At 48.2% G+C, this 19,406-nt stretch overlaps 1 protein-coding gene across 2 annotated transcripts in view; it reads right to left on the minus strand.

Moving 5' to 3' along the window:
* LOC149352723 (large neutral amino acids transporter small subunit 2-like) overlaps positions 1 to 19,406 on the minus strand; it is a 93,450-nt gene that overhangs the window by 11,764 nt on the left and 62,280 nt on the right. Inside the window, exons 9-10 of one of the 2 annotated variants that reach the window (XR_016290840.1) lie at positions 7,566 to 7,743; positions 2,519 to 2,725 (exon numbers count right to left, since the gene is read on the minus strand). Coding sequence is in view for 1 of the 2 variants with exons in the window: in XM_089581927.1 (XP_089438053.1) it covers positions 2,643 to 2,725; positions 7,566 to 7,743 (261 nt within the window). In the remaining variant the exon portion in view is untranslated. Of the gene's footprint in view, positions 1 to 509; positions 2,726 to 7,565; positions 7,744 to 19,406 lie in introns of those variants that run through there. The other variant, XM_089581927.1, reaches the window with a different exon arrangement.

Genomic DNA, 19,406 nt, shown 5'->3' on the forward strand with positions numbered 1-19,406 from the left:
CCGGTCGTTAGTGATAGCCATATCACTTTTTAGAATTCCTAAAACGCGATTGGTTTGGTTTAGTTTATGGGGTTTAACGTCCCAAAGCGACTAAGGCTGTGAGAGACGCCGTAGTGGAGGGCTCCGGAAATTTCGACCACCTGGGGTTCTTTAACGTGCACTGACATCGCACAGTACACGGGCCTCGAATTTCTCCTCCAAAGAAATTCAGCCGCCGCGGCCGGGGTCGAATAAAACGCGATTATCCCGTGCGCTATGGCTCAACAAAATTCGGCTACATCACGCCAAAATTCATGCGCTTTCGAAAAGCATGCAGGCACAGCAACATTTGCAGTGCAAACAACTAGTTAGGCAAGTCAAATTTTCTCGAGCTATATAGCCGAGGATAATCCCGTTTTCGAAATTCTAAAAACTGATATGCCTATTACTAACGACCGGCTACAAGTCTGTAATTGCAACCAGTAGCCTATTATATTTAAAAAGTTAATTATCAGAAATTATTTAAGCGGCTAACTATTTAACATTAATTTTTTACATGTTTTCGGATGTCCGCCAACACAGGTATTATTGTGCCGCAGAAGCCGCCTTCATACCTCAAAAAGCCTGTTTTCAAAAATTTCGGTTCACCTTCGCTGAAACACCAGATATATTGAAAACGGAATGTGTTCGCCAGCTGAAATAACTATTCTGCGCTACCCTGTGAACCATGAAATGGGTGGCTAATGTTACGACATGTTTTCTGACGTGTGACTAAGTTTATGCATCGTATCATCACATAAATGGAAAATAAGCAATATTACGTGCCCGGCAATTTCTTATGGAAAATGACGACACTGAAAAAAGGGAAGGTAATTGCTGTTCTAAATACAGCAACCTATTTTCTTCGCAAGGAGACAGCATGCATAGGTGCAACTTCATAGCCACACGAACAGCTCTGAAGCTGCAATTTTGCAGTACATGCGAAATGTACTAGCGGCCGATAACGATGCCATTATTATACTCAATAAACTTATTTCCTGGTGCGTTGAGCACGGAATATATTTTTTCTTCGGATTCAAGATGTCTATCCTTCGTCCAGTTAAGCTTAACAGGAAAAATGCAGAGACGATGCAGGAAGGAATAGCACTACACAAACAGGCCTTTCACGGTCGACAGCAGAGACGACATATACACGATATGAAGTGCTACCAAAGAAACCCGGATTATGCAACGTCGCATACAGCCATTTCCATCGACAGAATTACCAAGCGGTCGAAAGAGCCGCACAGATTGTGAAATGGTTGGTTAGGTAAACAGCCAAAACATACAATATGCTGCGCACTCCTCGCCGCGCCATCCCTGTAGATGAGGCGCAGGCACACTGCTTCACGACCGTTTATGAAATTGCACCTGCCCGTTCCACGCAGCATACACAGCATACGTCTAACTCAGGCCTACAAGCGCACTTGAGATCATAGGTTAACAGCACGCTCCAAACTTGTCCTCAATAGGGAGGATTTCTGGGCTCGTTGGTTCATGATTAAAGCAAGGAAAACTGCGTGAGAGACGGGACAGAAAAGAAATAAGTGGCAGACACCACGCCGAACTTAAAGCTGAGTGTATTTTATGCAACGTCACAATAAACACAGAAAGCATACAATATGACCGAACAACAACACCAATATCATCACTCCTACTTGTCCATATCTAAAGAGGCTATCTCTTTCTTTGAAAAGCAAACAGAAGAGACACTCAAGCACTTGTCATCTCTTTTGTGAATAGACAATAGTGAATAGAGGTGACAAGTGCCTGAGTGTCCCTTCTGTTCGCTTATCAAAGAAATAGATAGCCTCTTTAGGTATGAACCAGTAGGAGTGATGATATTGGTATTTGATTTTGGTGTTGTTTTAGGGTGTTCATTCAGATGTCGCATGAAATACATTTAGTTGTAAGTTCGGCGCTATGTTTATCGCTTCTTTCTTTCCTGTCCCGTCTTTCGCCCCGTTTTTCTTGCTCCAAATTTATCCTGCCGTCATACTCAAAGCGATATCTCAAAGTGGTCGCTTTGCCAAAACGTGTGGAAATACCTAACCCTTCACTTTTTTTTTACACACGTGATGGGGATCATCAGAATAACAAGCAGATGACTGTCTTGTTATCAAGGTTCCCCATGCTCTATAAATTAGTTACGTCACGAAATGGAGGCCCACAAATACTCGCATTTTGTTTTATCAAGGCATGTGCCACTGTTGTGTCAGTCCACAAGAATAATAAGCGATGTCACAGACCACTAGCCCAACACCGATGAAAGCGGCAAATTAAAATAGATTTGTTCTATAATAGGAATTGTTTATACTTATCACTCTCCTTGTTTTGTCTATCAACTTTGGCCTCATTCCTCCAGTTCATCATGTCGGTTAAAATTAGGTTTTGAGCACATACAAAAATACAATTTTCGCGATACCTTCTCCACAATACTGGCAGTTAATAAATGTGTTCTGGTCCTCGTGAAAATTGGCCCACTTGCCCAGGAGCTTACATCCGTCAGTTCTAGTTTTGCTGTTGTCATCCGTCATCGTTGTATTCAAGCACAAAGTGTCTTTTTGTCAATAAGCCTGTGTAGTGTCTTGGAATTAGAAGCAGAACAGGCTGTTTCTGCACGTTCACGTCTCGGCTTCGAGGAGCTTTTCCTCTTGTTCAGGAAGTATAACTTCCAGATACTTCTGCATCTCAATTGTTAAATATTCTGAAAGAAAAAGATATCAATATTAGATTAATTCACAGGAACAGCACAACACTGAGCGCCTAATCATCTTGACCAGCCTTCCAACAAAAAGATCAGTAGAACTTTTTGGGGGGCTAGTTGGTCCATTCTGAGATAAATGTCCGTTCTTCGTTTCGCCTTCAGGCGCCTTCATTCACGCCGCTTTACTTATTTCAAACATTGCCAAAATAGCATGACCATTTCGACAAGATGGAATACCTTCAAGCACTACAATTAGAGCAGATTTAGTTCACAGACCCTTCGCACAAGCTGCTGTTATCGAAAGCCGAGCAAAAAAAATGAAATAAGCGGAAGCGATGAGCTAAATTGTAACAACTAACAGCAATGACTTACTCTTACGGCTCCGTGATAAACACACCCATGAGCCGCGCCAAAATGTAAGGGGTTACCACCGTCAAGACGCTGGTCATAGCAAAACGAATGCGCCGACAGAGTCGCGCGCTGCCGTAAATTATCAGTCATTCTCATCAGTCACAGGCGAACGGCAGTCCAGGCATACTCCCGCCTTAACCAGCCCGATGGCTCAGTGGTTAATTTTCCAAGTTTCTGTAGCCATGGCGTTCTGCTGGTCAGCACGAGTTTATGGTTCCAATCCCGTCCGCAGCGGCCGCATTTCGAAGCAGGCGAAATGCGAAAACGTCTGTGCACTGAAATTTCAGTACATGCTGAAGATTCCCAGGTGGTCGAAGTTACACTGGAGCCCTCCATCACGCCGTGCCTCAAATCCCATGATGTACAGGGTCGTCAACTGAAGTTGGGCCGAGCATCGAAACCAAGCGCCGCAGGCGCAAAGGGGTCTGCAGGCGAGGCTTCGTGTCGCCTGCTAGAGCGCAGGAGAGCATCGTGCTTGCTTTGCTCTGGAGTGCACCTAGCTCACTGTATGATTACTACGCCCGAGCACGTCGCGTCGACATTGCGAATTCACTCGCTTCAGCGCGTCGTTAGTATTAGTGATATGACGTATGGTAATTAGTGTGAACAAAATGCACTAATAAAGACGAAGAAGTTTTAACCCATTCTAACTACCTCAGGTACCCATTAACGCGCTCTCAACCTTTTTATTTCGTTCTGGAAGAGCTTCTCATTTCAGTGCCAAGAATAATTTTAACAACAGGCTGTTTTTTGCTTGGTTTATGGGGTTTAACATGCCAAAGCGACTCAGGCTATAGGGGACGCTGTAGAGGAGGGCTCCGGATAATTTCGACCACCTGGGGTTCTTTAACGTGCACTTACGGCGCACAAAACACGGGCCTCTGGCATTTCGCCCCCATCTAAATGAGACTGCGGCGGCCGGGATCGAACCCGCGTCTTTTGGGTATGTAGCCAAGCACATTAACCACTGAGCCACCGCGGCGGCTAGACTGCTTTTCGATCCTGAAAGAATTGTGTGGCGATTCTGAATTTCGGTGGAGCTTCACCGAAGACTTGAAATGTATCTGACTTAGATAGGAAAGGGTCTTTCTTTTTTCGCGTCCTTTCCCAGAGCCCCCTTAAGGGTATTTCTGGCATTAGGTATCATGTTGTGGTGAATGTCTAACTTGCCAATAGACAGTGAGCCGCCTCCTCTTTCTCGCTCTCGTTGGCAGCAGGGACCGCGTGACTCACAGCGAACAACACACGTACTACCTGGAATAACATTTCTGTTCCTAGTTAGCAGTTGTCCTTAAGGTTTTTTGCGCCTGTCGCCTTTGCTCTGAGCAACGTTCATAAAATTTCTGTTCCTAGTTTGCAGTTATCCTTGAGGTTCTTTACGCGTGTCGCCTTTGCTATGAGCAACGGTCATAAATTTATGTTCCTAGTTTGCAGTGGTCCTTGAGGTTCTTTACGCCTGTCCCCTTTGCTCTGAGCAACGTCGTAAAATTTCTGTTCCTGCAGTTGTCATTGAGGTTCTTTGCGCCTGTCGCCTTTGCTACGAGCATCGTTCATAAATTTCTATTCCTAGTTTGCAGTGGTCCTTGAGGTTCTTTACGCCTGTCTCCTTTGCTCTGAGCAACGTTCGTAAAATTTCTGTTCTTGCAGTTGTCATTGATGTTCTTTGCGCCTGTCGCCTTTGCTATGAGCAACGTTCATAAATTTATGTTCCTAGTTTGCAGTTGTCCTTGAGGTTCTTTACGCCTGTCGCCTTTGCTATGAGCAACGCCTATAAAACTTCTGTTCCTAGTTTGCAGCTGTCCTTGAGGTTCTTTACGCCTGTCGCTTTTGCTATGAGCAACGTTCATAACATTTCTGTTTCTAGCTTGCAGTTGTCCTTGAGGTTCTTTACGCCTGTCGCCTTTGATCTGAGCAACGTTCCGCCATTTCCGAAGAAAGAGCTATTGGCGGAAAGACTTTAGCGGAAACTAACAAAATGACTGAGGCGAGTAGGAAAAGGAAGAGGAAATCTAGACACATTACAAGGCCTTTGAGCGCTAGGATTAGAGTCCTGCGACTGGTAGCTTGAGATTCCGACCGACCAAACACAGTCGTTCAGCCCGCTTAATGATACAAGCAATCACCCGCATACATAAAAAATTACGTGATGTAATAAACAGATTGTGATTTGTTTTCAAGCTCATTGACAATATTGGTGATTTCGATATATTGTTTAATGATCTTCGAATTGGCGTCACGAGATTCGCGAGCTCCTTCGCGCTGAACTGGTCATGTGACGACTCCGACCAAGGATTGCGTGCTTGACGCTATCTCTGTGCACACGGCATTAACAGCTGCTTATGTGAAACATGCCATCCGCCTTAGAGAGCACGCGCAGAAAATAAATCTTTGCAATGTTAACCTCGTCACTTCAAGAATGTGTTTAAATCCTGAGAATGCACCACCGTGTTGGTTAAGCTATTAAGACGTCCGACTACTGAGACTTGAGTCCTATCTGGACCGCGGCGGCCCCGCTTCTGTGGAGAAGAAACGCAAGGCGCCCGTGTGGACAGCAATGTCAGCGCACGTCAGAGGACCCCAGGTGGTCTAAATTATCTGCATCTCTTTTCTACGCCATCTCTCGTAACCCGAGTCCCTTTGGGACGCTATACCAAACCAAGCCAAGCCGGTCCTGAAAAAAATACATGCATTTAACTAAGACTGTGGTTCTGAAACGAGCGGTCGCTCATTTGTACGCGGAACCAACGACGCGCTGAAGTGAGTGAAGCGCGTTTTCCCGCAATGTCGGCGCGCGTGCTCGGGCGCAGTAAGCATGCACTAAGTTAGGTGCACTTCAGAGCAAAGCAAGCACGGTGCGTTCGAGAAGATGACACGAAGCCTCGCCCACAGGCACCCTTTGCGCCTGCGCCGCTTCGCTTCGACACGCGGTCGCGACGGATGCGCTAGCGCTCCGCAGAGCGCAGCCACGCTGAGCCGTGTTCGCACTTGCAGTGGACAACCCTGTGCAGCCCTGGCACGTAAAAAAAAATAGTATTTTTATATCTGCGCTCTTAAAAGCTTTCACCTTTCTCGCGTTTACTTTTAATTTTCATTACGTGTTCGCCTAGCACCACTTCGCCTTCACTTAAGTCAAGCTCACATGATAGCCATGTAATCCACCAGCGCGCGCAGCTGAGTGCTACCCATCGGTATTTTCTATTTTATTCTTTTTTCTTTCCTTCTGATGAACCAAAGAAACTATATTAGACCCGTTATTTGGCCTCATTCAGTTGCTGCTGAAAACGCGAACGTCATTGCGGCCGGCAGATGCAGAACCTTTCTAACAAAAAAAAAAAAAGAATGTCTCCATGAGGACGCGACTTCTTTAGAGTAGCAGCAGCGAAATCTACTGGGTCGGTTCTATCACAACTGTAATGCGTGCGTCACAGAGATACGACGAAGCAGCGTTCTTCGCTCGTTGCATAGTGTTGCACAACGTAGACATTCTTCACTGTGGGGTGTGTAAAGGAGAGCGCCGATGCCAGCTTATGGCCAGCAGGGCAGAGACGCGCGAATTTCAAGAAAACACGCAGAAAAAACGTCCAATGTCTTTGAGACGCAAAGTTCAAAACACATTTCGACGTAAAGTTCTCGTCAAGCAGAATCGAAGTAACAATCGAAGGTGCAAGCTCGTAAGTTTCTATCGGTTGCACTTCACTTCGAGGTGGTCAGCTGCCCAGCAGGCGTAGACGCAGCTGAGTTCTTCGTTTCCTTTTTCTTGTCGAACAGAAGCCAGATTCTTAAAACATAAAAGCGCTGCGTGACTAGCCGGCTGAGTGGCGCAGGGCGAACGAAACTATGTCTGCACGAAAGAAGTTTGGCAACTCTTGTCACCAGATTATTTGTTATGAATTTGCAACAAGAACTACACTAATTCTTACAGTACCGACCAAGAGCATACATGCGCCCTCTCAACTTTTCTGAAATTTCAGTGTGTCAGCACACTGGTTGCAGCACACAGACTAGGTCAAAAGAACACAGTACAATTCGCGCATCACCGCAGCACTCTCAGAGCGGTGGCGGGGTAAGAGCACCGTCGAAGCGCCACTGCGCAGCATGAAGAGCATGAAGGTAACGCGCGATGTGTACCTTTTACAAACACTGTGCAGACGGCAGTGAACGTTTACGGGATGCGGGTTTGCGGGGGGAGGGAAAAAGTATTTCGGCGTCGTCACGTTAGCCAGCCGCCTGCAATAACTGCGAGTATCAAGGCCCCTGCGTGTGTCGATCGCTGGTATCAATGCCAGGCGAATGGGTAGTCAGTCAGCGCTGTAATGAGTGTGTTCCCGAGTCCACGCAACCCGTCCCGTAAACTTTCGCTGCGTATTGTAGGTAGAGTTGGTAACAGTGCGAGAAATGCTCAGCTGAGAGTGAAACAACCGTTGCTTACCAGAGAACTTTCGGACTGTTTTGTTTTTGGCGCTCCAGATAACGAAGACGTAGTAGGCAGGAATGCCAGTAATAAGAATTACAAGGCCCATGCCAGTCTCTGTCGGGCTAGCATACAATGGCATGAACGTCAGGAAGGTGCACATGGCCAAGAACACGATGGGGAAGACAAGGGGCACCTAAAAGAGAAAATAAAAAGCATTGTCATACTTCTCACAGCTAAGGTTCTGAAAACCCTAAATGATATACATGCATGACAGCACCAACGACGGCAGTTCATAAATCTATGCTTAAAAATAAGGATACATAATCTGTGCAACTCATTTTTTTTTCTTGGAGTGACTGACGTCGCGACAGAAAATCATAAGGCTATGCTGCAGAACCTCAAGTGTCAGCACACGCCTTAGAATGAAGAGCACGAACACAGCTATAAGCAGGCTTGAGCAGCAGCTACAAATATATATATATATATATATATATATATATATATATATATATATATATATATGCGAGAGCATGAAGTACTTGACTGCTTACAGGAGTATATCGCGAAGTATACGCTTCGTTAAAGGAAACATATTTATTCGACTCGACGTTTCGATCGGAAGACCGATCTTCTTCCTCCTGAAGAAGATCAGTCTTCCGATCGAAACGTCCAGTCGAATATGTTTCCTTTCACGAAGCGTATACTTCGCTATATATATATATATATATATATATATATATATATATATATATATATATATATATATATATATATATACAGGGTGTTTCACCTAAGACTTTCTGCAATTTTTAAAAATAAGCTATTTGAATTAGAAGCGCGCTTTTTCTGGCATAGCATTTTCAGTGGTGTAGTACATCATAATTCTACTAAGACGTGCTAATTAGCAGGCTTGTTAACCAATATTTAATAGTTAACTTCTAAACTATTACCGTTGGGCTCCTTAATTATTCAGAGGCATGCAGCCCACCGTAAGTAATGTCCATATCCGTTTTTAGAATTTCAAGAACGCGATTATCCTCGGCGCTGTGGCCCAACAAATTTCGCCTACATCATGCCAAAATACATGCGGTTTGAGAAGCTTGCAGGCAAAGCAACCTCTCCAGTGAACCTAACTCATCGAAATAGCCAAAATTTGTTGGGCCACAGCGCCGAGGATAATCGCGTTCTCGAAATTCTAAAAACGGATATGGACATTACTTACGTTGGGCTACATGCCTCTCAATAATTAAGGAGCCCAACGGTAATAGTTTAAAAGTTAACTATTAAATATTGGTTAACAAGCCTGCTAGTTAGCACGGCTTAGATGCATTATGATGTACTACACCACTGACAATGCCATGCCAGAAAAAGAGCACATCTAATTCAAATAGCTTATTTTTAAAAATTGCAGAAAGTCTTATTGTATATATATATATATATATATATATATATATATATATATATATATATATATATATATATATATATATATATATATATATATATATATATATATATATATATATATATATATATATATATATATATTGTAGCGAACCAAGACGGCCGCGCCTGATACCGCCTAGGCCGATCGCTGCCGGAGCGCCGACGACGACGAAGCGTCGCAGAAAGACGAAGTGCCGCCGCGCTGCACGAGATCGCTTGGGTTGGACTGGCCGTCTTCTGCGCTGCCCACCGTTCTGCTCGCCGTTTTGTGTCGCCCGCTGTGAACACCACGCCTTGTACCATTTGTGCAGAAACCCCCTTTCACTTGGTGGAGGTGCGGATTTGCTGACGCCTTGACGCTTCGAAGCCGTACGCTTCCGATATTCACCATGCCTGAAGATTCTCCACAGCCGCTAATCCTCCTGCCGCACACACCTGCCGCACAGCCGCCGACAGTCGTCTGCGCTGGAGCTTTGCGCCAGCGCGATCCCGCTGTCTTCAGCGGCACCGGAGACCACGACGTCGAGGACTGGTTGGCCTCGTACGAGCGGGTCAGTACCCAAAACAAATTGGACGACCCTCTCAAACTGAACAACGTCATTTTCTATCTCGCAGACGTTGCGAATTGTGGTACCGCAACCACGAGGCTGATATCACATCATGGTCCGCCTTCAAGCGGAATTTCGCCGACGTCTTTGGCCGGCCTGCGGTGCGCAAGCTGCGCGCTGAGCAGCGCCTGCGTGCTCGGGCGCAGCTGCCTGGTGAAAATTTCACCAGTTATATTGAGGATGTGGTGGACCTGTGCAAGCGTGTGGATGGTTCGATGTCCGAGCGCGCCAAGATCGACCACATCCTGAAGGGCATTGACAATGACGCGTTCCAGATGCTTCTGGCCAAAAATCCAGCAACCATGGGCGTCCGGAGGGGGGGGCAAGGGGGGGCGGCTGCACCCCCCTGGAAAATCACTCACTCGAACCGTGAGTGATGGCCGCACGCCAGGGGCGGTGGTGCGCTCAGTCAAAAGGGTAAAAGCAGCCCCGCATGGTCACATCTGCGAAATGCCGCGTCCGGGCGTGCGTCGTTCCGCCGTTTTCAAACCACGCCATCGTTAGCTCTACTGAAGGGCGACCTGTTCCAGACATACAGCGGCACCGGCGAGCATGTGTTTCGAGCCGCCTTGAGATGGGTGTCTGTTTCTTTGATCTCTAGAGAGATAGCGACACGGAGGCAGACAGTGCACGGGGCATCTTGTTTTCGCCTATCGTTACGCCGGTCACCGATGAATTCTTAAGGAGGGAAGGTAAAATCAGCCGTGTCCACCCCCGCTTTGTCGGGCTGCTCAGGGGCAAGCGGGCGTTGAGTTGGCGCCGCCGCCGCCGCTCGCTGTCTCCTCCGATCCACGGGTAGCGCAGTTCGGTAGAAGCGCCGCTTTCAGAATCTCCGGCAAAGGGGATTAGCTGCTTTTGTTCACGGCGACGCAGTCTCCCGAGGCGCCCCCACACCAGCGTTCTTTGCGTCTTCTGCGAAAACCAGCGCCTTTGGTCAACGCAGCCCGATGGCGCCTGCCTGGCTCGCCTGTCACCTCTGGCTGGGCCTCAAATCACAACAGCGCCCATGTACTGTGTGTGTCAGTGCATGGTAAAGAGACCCAGGTGGTCGACATTACCCGGAACTCTGTACTACTCCATCCCTCATAGCCTGAGTCGTTTTGGGGCTCTGAACCCCATAAAAACACAAAAACAAATTTTCCGACTGGAGTGGCGAGTGTCCCTTCCCCTCGGAAGTTGCGCGGCGTTCCTTTCACCCCCAAAGTGCGCATTCGGGGATACTGCGGCAAGTAAGCCCTTGCACGTGTGCGCGCCTCTGTGTTTGTGCTTGGGTGTTTTTAGTGGCCGGTTGTCAGCGAAGCTGAGAACAACCAAGACAGCGGACGAGAAAACGACGAGCGGAGAGCAGTGTGTGTGCGGTTGCTCGACTGTGCGGATGCGCAAGCAAGATGGAGCGAGGTGTATGAAGCTGCGAGCGTGCATTTATCTTGTAAATAAGTTTTCGTTGTATATATAGTCATCTTTTGTTTTCAACGTACGCGTTCAACAGTTTTTCCAATCAATGTGTATGATGAGTGTGCACCGAGAGCGTGTAATGAAGCACAGAAGTGAATTTATCACACGTGTAATTACGCAATTCGCCCAGAAAAATCCGAGGCGCCTACAGTTGCTGTTCAAGGAAGACTGACTGAGTGACTGTAGTTGCGTGTTTGTGAACATATTGTGCTGTGTGCTGGTCATCAATCCGGGTGAGTCGAGAACCCGTATGCAGCAAGACTGAGCACTCTTCTCCACGAAGTGATATAGCATCTTTTTGCATTTTTATTAATTTTAGTTGTTTCTTCGTTGATAAACTCCAATGTACCTCTCCTAGCCGCGCTTTAATTTGCTGTTTGTAATTTTTCTTTCATGTGTGCATTTTGTTTAATTTTTATTTATATATAAATAAATAAATTTACTCCGCAAATAGCGCCTTTCTGCTACGAACATACCCCCCCCCCCCGGGGCACCAACGGGGCCCCCCCCTGCAAAAAATTCTGCGGACGCCCTAGCCAGCAACCGTCGTCGACGTCATCGCACACTGTCAGAGCTACGACGAACTCCGCAAGCGCCGTCTCCTCGCTCGCTCTCCACTCCCGCATCCGGAGCCGCTGGCCGCTGGCCGCTTTGCAGTCCGACTCCGACCAGTCGCTACTGCTGCCCCAGATCCAGCAGTTCGTCCGCGAGGAAGTTGCTCGACAGCTGTCTCTTGTCCACCCGAGTCCTGATGCTCCATCTCCTCTTGTGCCTTCGCTGCAGCGCGTCATCCGCGAACAAGTGGCCGAAGCTCTTTTTTCTCTACCAGAAGTTCCTTCCGCCCCTCCTTTGACGTACGCCGGCGCCGCAGCCCATTATCGCCAATCCACCCCTGTGGCGGCGCCCTTGACGTACGCCGCCGTGGCTGCACGGCCTCCGGCGTTACCACTTCGTCAGCCTGTTCTGCGCCCGGCACCTGCTCCACCAGCAGCTCCGCTTCATCCTCCCCCTTCGCCACATTACAACCCTTGGCGTACACCGGACAATCGTCCTATATGCTTTTCGTGTGGCTTCCCCGGACATGTGGCCCGCCACTGTCGTCGCCGCATGGTCTAGCGGTTGCGCCTCCTGCTTGCTCACCTCAGCTGCTCCGTTCTGTTCCACCTCCGGAAGCCTACGCCACTGACGATCGTCCGTATACGACCCGTCGATCCCCGTCCCCACGTCGCCGTTCACTTTCACCAATGCGCCGTCGTCCTACATCTGCTGACGAGGGAAACTAAATTCCGCAGTTCCCGAGGCAAGAACTGCGTGCTCTTCAAACAGCTCAAGGCCTCAATTTTCTCCCGCGAACATTCTATTGGTTTCAGTCGATGGTTTTTCTGTGTACGCGCTTGTCGATACGGGTGCTGCTGCGTCAGTGATTCATGAGAGACTGTGCCGTCGGTTACAAAAGGTGACAACATCATTTTCTGGTTTGTCGCTTCGGACTGCTACCGAAGAGAGGATCGCACCTTTGGCCGCATGCACAGCGCGGGTCGTCATTGCCGACATTTTGTACAGTGTTGAGTTCGTGGTTCTGCCGTCTTGTTCCCACGACGTGATTCTCGGGTGGGACTTCTTAGCGGGCCCTACTTAGCGGGCCCAATGACATATCTGGCTGGTCGGCCGAGTGCGACGAAGCGTTCACTACCCTGCGCCATCTTTTGACATCGCCGCCGATACTCACACACTATGACCCCACAGCACCTAGCGAGGTCCATACGGATGTGAGTGGCGTTGGCCTCGGAGCTGTCCTGGCCCAGCGAAAAGATGGTTTTGAAGAATACGTAGTTGCGTATGCGAGTCACGTGCTTACCAAAGCTGAATCCAACTATTCCGTTACGGAGAAGGAATGCTTAGCTATTCTATGGGCGCTAACGAAATTCCGACCCTATCTATACGGCCGCCGGTTTGACGTCGTCAAGGACCATCAATGGCTCTGCTGGTTATCGTCGCTTAAAGATCCATCCGGTCGCCTCGCTCGGTGGGCTCTTCGCCTTCAAGAGTTTGACATCCGCGTCGTCTACCGTTCCGGCCGTAAGCACATGGACGCCGATGCTTTGTCTCGATCTTCCCTTCCCAGCGACGCTGCCTGCTCTTCGGCGACCGATCCCGTACTTTCGTCTCTTACCATCGCTGATATGCCTGCGGAGCAGCGGAAAGACCCGTGGCTTGCGTCCCTCATAGACGCCGTGTCTTCATCACAGAACGTTGCGCCTTCTAGAACTTTACGGCGTCAAGCTCCGCACTTTGCCCTCTGGGACGGCCTTCTATACCGCCGCAACTACATGCCTGATGGTCGGCGGTGGCTTCTCGTGATTCCCCGCCATTTAAGATCCCAAATTTGCGCATCTTACCATGCTGACCCTCAGTGTGCGCACGCTGGTGTGCTGAAAACATTCAAACGAATTTCTCAGCGTTACTATTGGCGCGGCATGTACGCCTATGTTCGAAACTACGTCCGATCTTGCATCGCCTGTCAGCGGCGGAAGACTTCTACTCTCCGTGTTACCGGCCCCTTGCAACCACTCCCATGCCCAGCACGTCCTTTCGATCGCGTTGGCGTCGACCTTTACGGCCCTCTTCACTGTACGGTCTCTGGGAACCGCTGGATTATCGTTGGCGTCGAACACCTCACCCGGTATGCCGAGACGGCCGCCCTTCCTGCTGCTACTATAGCCGCGAATTTGCTATGTTCCTGCTGCACCATTTTGTCCTTCGCCACGGCGCGCCGCGCGAGCTGCTCAGTGACAGAGGCCGCGCCTTCCTTTCACACGTCGTTGAAGCTCTGCTTACCGAATGTCGCATCGTACATCGGACCACCACGGCCTACCATCCTCAAACTAACGGGCTCACCGAGCGCTTCAACCGTACTCTCGGAGACATGCTCACGATGTACGTCGCAGCAGATCAGACCAACTGGGATGCCGTCCTTCCTTTCGTGACATACGCGTACAACACCGCCACGCAATCAACCACCGGCTTTACCCCTTTCTTCCTTCTGTATGGGCGTGAGCCGTCGTCCACGATGGACACCATATTACCTTATACTCCTGACGCCTGCGAGTGGACGCCTCTCTCCGAAGTCGCAAAGCATGCAGAAGACTGCCGCCAGTTGGCGCGCTCTTTTACCTCTGAATCCCAAGGCCACCAAAAGCATCGCCACGATAACGTTAACAGGCAACACGTTTTTCCGGTTGGATCCCTAGTTTGGCTCTGGGTTCCCGGCACACCACCAGGATTGTCATCAAAATTTCGCATGGAATACCACGGGCCTTATCGCGTCGTCCAGCAAACGTCGCCTGTCAATTACATCGTGGAGCCGCTCAACCCCTCTTCGGACCTGCGCCATCGCGGCCGAGAAACCGTCCACGTCAGCCGCCTTAAGACTTACTACGACCCGCTCCTCTTGACCTTGCCATAAGTCGCCAGGATGGCTAATCTTCGTTCCCGGGGCAATTGTAGCGAACCACGACGGCCGCGCCTGATACCGCCTAGGCCGATCGCTGCCGGAGCGCCGACGACGACGAAGCGTCGCTGAAAGACGAAGTGCCGCCGCGCTGCACGAGATCGCTTGGGTTGGACTGGCCGTCTTCTGCGCTGCCCGCCGTTCTGTGCTCGCCGTTTTGTGTCGCCCGCTGTGAACACCACGCCTTGTACCATTTGTGCAGAAACCCCCTTTCAATATATATATATATATATATATATATATATATATATATATATATATATATATATATATTAATTGTTATAACCGTCAAGAGAAGGCAAACGTAGCAGGGGACGGCAGAAAGTTATGTGGGCGGATGAGATTAAGAAGTTTGCGGGGATACAATGGCCGCAACTGGCAAAGGACAGGGTTAATTTGAGAGACATGGGAGAGGCCTTTGCCCTGCAGTGGGTGTAGTCAGGCTGACGATGATGATTATGAACCGTCTCAACCTGCAGTGTTGAGCATGGGGTCAACGCGAGAATGCGCCACATGCACGCCGTATTGACTGTCAGCATGCTGATTGCACAGAACCCTTGTTGAAGGCACGCATATATAAAACTGACTCAATAAGTAGCTTGATAAAGCAGTAGCCCTGGCCCGAGAGTAAGTATGCCTTGATTCTTTTTCCACGTGAGGAGCACTCTGTGAAATACACACACACACACACTCTCTGTCACCCAAAATTGTCAAGTGATTATAAGACGATACCTCATGCATAGGCACTAGCATGGTATATATGCTGCTGTGGCGTCGTTTGAGTTCAAATGATGCAGTTATGCAAAGTACCCCCACGCCTACCACTCAAGGACCACTGGCACTACCTTTTATTGCGGCTGCAGTTAGTCAGGCGGTGCAGCAGTCGGTCTTGCCGAACAGATCGATAATGCATAACAGCTTCCAATAAATTAGTGACTGGAAAAGCGCACAGTTTCGCTACCTAACTTCAAGGTGGTACATTTACATAGGCCTCGCCTCTTTTATTCACATTAGGAAACTCCTCTGCGCGGCCACCCTGAAAGTGACGAAATACACGCTCTATTAAACAGCTGACAGCCCAGGAAGTTCGACAGCCGCTGCAACGTAGTTTACATTCTATGCATCGCATTTTTGTTGTAACTTTTTTTCTCGAGTAGAAAGTCACCCCGAGAACTGATCAATTAACAAGGAATCACCATATAACTAAACCTTTACGTAAGGAAATGGATGTGAGCGTATATTCTAAAACACAGAGAGTGTGTTCCATCTGACACTTCCAGGAACGCTTATAAATGAGCCTTGTGAGATACCACCGTGCCGTAGTGCCCTGTATCATCAGGCGCCGGCCGAACAGGAACGATCAAGCGAACTGCTATCTGAGTGCGACCCATACAGAGTAAGTTGTTGGGCGAGTTGACGACGATAATTCATGACTACAGCACGACGAACGGGACACAGAAGAAGGAAACACTCAGTACAGCACTGTGTTGTGTCCCTGAGTTTTCCTTCTTTTACGTCCCGTTCGTCGTGTTGCAGTCGTGGAACCCACTGCAGACACCTCGCGAATGCTTCCTGGATGGAGCCCGTGTGCATTGCTAACCGCAGGCGGCAAGATCTGCATACCCGCCGGTGCTGATAGACGGGGCGTCACTTCTATGCGCAATTATTGCGCGTTTGTTCGAACTGTTTCGACGCCTCAATCCTAATAAGAAAACTGCCATCGATTCAAATCACCTATAGCCCGCTGAGCTATTATTCGTCACTGCAGCGGACGCTGCAGCTTCCACCAGAAGAACATGGGCCGTATTCTTAAAGCACCTCGAATGTAGGAACGGTTCGTGAATTGAGGTACCCGCTCCCAGTCCATCAACTGCGACGTGCAGACGTACAAGTTACCATAACCACGACGCTGGCTAATACCGCACCGTTCTAATGCGTAAACGGTTAAGAAAGGTAGGGTCAGTATTTCGAGACAGAAAAAAAAGGGATTGGGGGGGGGGGGGGGGGGAATCTTTCGCTTCCACTTTTGTGCCAGCAAATTGAAATTGCCAAAAGAGAATACAATAGCTCCGCGTTTCGTTTGTCTCTGTACTTTATATATTTATAGGCAGCTTCCAAAGAGGGCTACAGGTTTTACAATCGGTGAGATTTACGAGCATGCAAAATGCAAAATTTATTTATGCATATTCTGTCGACCGAGCTGAAACACCGCGCTTAAGGGTAATTCTACGCGTAAGAAAGCGATGTCGTCAGGTCTGATTTCATTTCTAAACTGAGCCGGGAAACACATGCAACCTTCAGTATGACACATTTCACCCAAGCATGATCTCTTTTCCTGATGTGGCACAATCTTCAAAATGCAGCCAGCACATCGCATTCAAGCGAAACTAACAACGGTAAAACTCAAAACAACGCTCCTTAGACGCGTCTGTTCAGGAGTGTCCGTTGTCGCCGTAACGTGTCCCGTCTGCGTTATGGGACACAACGGTTCGTGACAGTCGCACCGTGAAAGAAGTACCACTGCCCGCAGACTTGACACAAATGCTCGAACTCGTTGCTTGGACTGACTCCAACGCTGCGGAGAGTTGACCGTTGGGTTCGAGAACACGCTGAACGGCTGCACCAGATGATGATAACATGGTCTCGGATCAAGCGGCCAACGCTCCGCGGCGCTAATGTCAGTCCAAGCCACGAGCTCGAGCATTCGTGTTAAGTTTGCGGGCAGGTGCACATTGTCAACAGATCAAAAGGAAACAAACAAAGCAAAGTACCTCAATAAACTGCATCGCAAATTTCGTTTTGTTTTCTTACGCCTATTTCTTTACCATGCGAACAGCATTTATTCTCCGTAACGTTGTCTGAAGGCTCAGCCGCCCATAATCAAAGGCAAAGTGCCAGGCGCCAGTACTGCAGCAAATACAATGCTGAATACTATAAAGTGCAAAAAAAACTACATTAGTAGGCTACAGCGCAAGAGATAATAGATGGAACACAGCAGTACTTATTTCCCTTAAAACTGCACAACAGCAAATATTCATGCCAACAGCGGAACGATTAATGCAACGAAAGAATCGATGCTCCACATTTGTGTTTGAGGCAATATGTCACATAAAAACTCGTCTAACATCTCGCTCAAGGCCATCGGCAAGCCTACAATGAACAACGAAGACTACCAACTCTTACAGTGTTCTTTTCTAGCATGAAACAAATATATAAATAATGATAATGGCAAATAATATATACAAGAAGTATTAAAACAAATATATAAATGTACATATAAAATATTTCATAGGCCTGCAATAGATTTTCATAAGATGACCTCCAGAATTTTACTGCTCATTACTGTAAGTCAATAGAGAAAGTGACATTTTCCATTTACGCTACCAGTTAACTTACGGCTCGGGCTTATCATACGTAATATTGTTACAGGGATGTTACGGTATTACGGTTACGGTAAGTCTGTATTGGCGGCTGCGCTGAGATGGCCAGCACTCAGCTCAGACGATGATGATGATGATGATGATGATGATGATGATGATGATGATGATATCCTCGGGCTGAATGGCACATACCCACGGCGGGGGATTGGCCAGGGTGCATAGCGGATACAAACGCACTCATGTACAGGGAATGGAGTATATTTAAATCTAAAATTTTGGGACGCAGAGCTAGAATTTGTACAAAACAAAAAATACGGAGAAAGAAAAGTTGTGAATTCACATTCTAGCAGAGGAATCTACCAGATGAAATTATATAATCGTGAATAGAATCGAACACTGGTTTCAGGGCATATCCCTTGGCGCTTGCCCCGAAGGATAAGAGAATGGGAATAGATAGAGGAAGCCCAAGCCGAGCGAGGGGGATCTCCAAGTAAATTCTACGGAGAGCAGCGAGCCGCCGGCAGGAGAGGAAAAAATGTTCTATAGACTCAATTTCGCCACGAGACTCACAAAGGTTGGATATCGAAAGCCCCGATCGGCATAAATAAAGATTTAGCCGCGGTATCCTGCAGCGCAAAAGGGTCATGGACACCTCAGATTGCCTCGAACTGCACATCCGCACACTCCAAGGAAATGCCAGGTGTTGAAAATCCGCTGCAGCGAGGAGAGGCTCATGGCTCAAGGTGTGGAAACGCTGGAATCGCTGAAAGCGTGCTAGAGTCAGGTGAACAGTATTTGGGACGAAAGGGACAATAGGACCATCAAGGGCAGACTTTGCTAAAAAATCAGCCCTCTCATTAGAAACAATGCCACAGTGCCCAGGGACCCAGTGAAAGCGAACTTCTGAAACATGTCGAGGAATAAAAAATTGAAGGGAACGGCTCATAGGAGTATCACTCGAGGTTTCGAGCGCTGCCAAAACAGAAAGGTTGTCTGAGAGTATAATAACCCGAGTGATACTGCAGGGAATCCTTATTAAGGCCAACTCAATGGCCAGAAACTCAGCTGCAAAAATAGGGGTATAGTCAGGGGCCCGAAATGAGTAGCTCCAATCAAGAGCCCTTGAGTAAATACCAATAGCGGCCTTTTCATTTTGCTGGGAGGCATCTATATAGACGGCAATATGGTTAGGAAAATTGTCTAGGTACTCCTCTATGAGCCCATTTAACATATTGGCGGGCAGGTTCTTAGCATTCCTTGGGAGGGTGTTATCAAAGGAGACTGCCGTGTCAGCCCGCCTGTGGTTGACTAGTACTAAAGATCTCATTGAAACAGAAATATTTGACAGCAGGGAGTTAGTGAACACCACCTGAGGGAGCTTATACCGAGGCCAGGGAGTACCAAAGAAGAGAGTTGGGTTCGTTGTAAATATAGGGTTAGCCAATCCAGGAACAGG

Source organism: Amblyomma mixtum, chromosome 3, assembly GCF_055824585.1.
Source record: "Amblyomma mixtum isolate Tamu chromosome 3, ASM5582458v1, whole genome shotgun sequence".
In the NCBI taxonomy this organism is placed as follows: Eukaryota; Metazoa; Arthropoda; class Arachnida; order Ixodida; family Ixodidae; genus Amblyomma; species Amblyomma mixtum.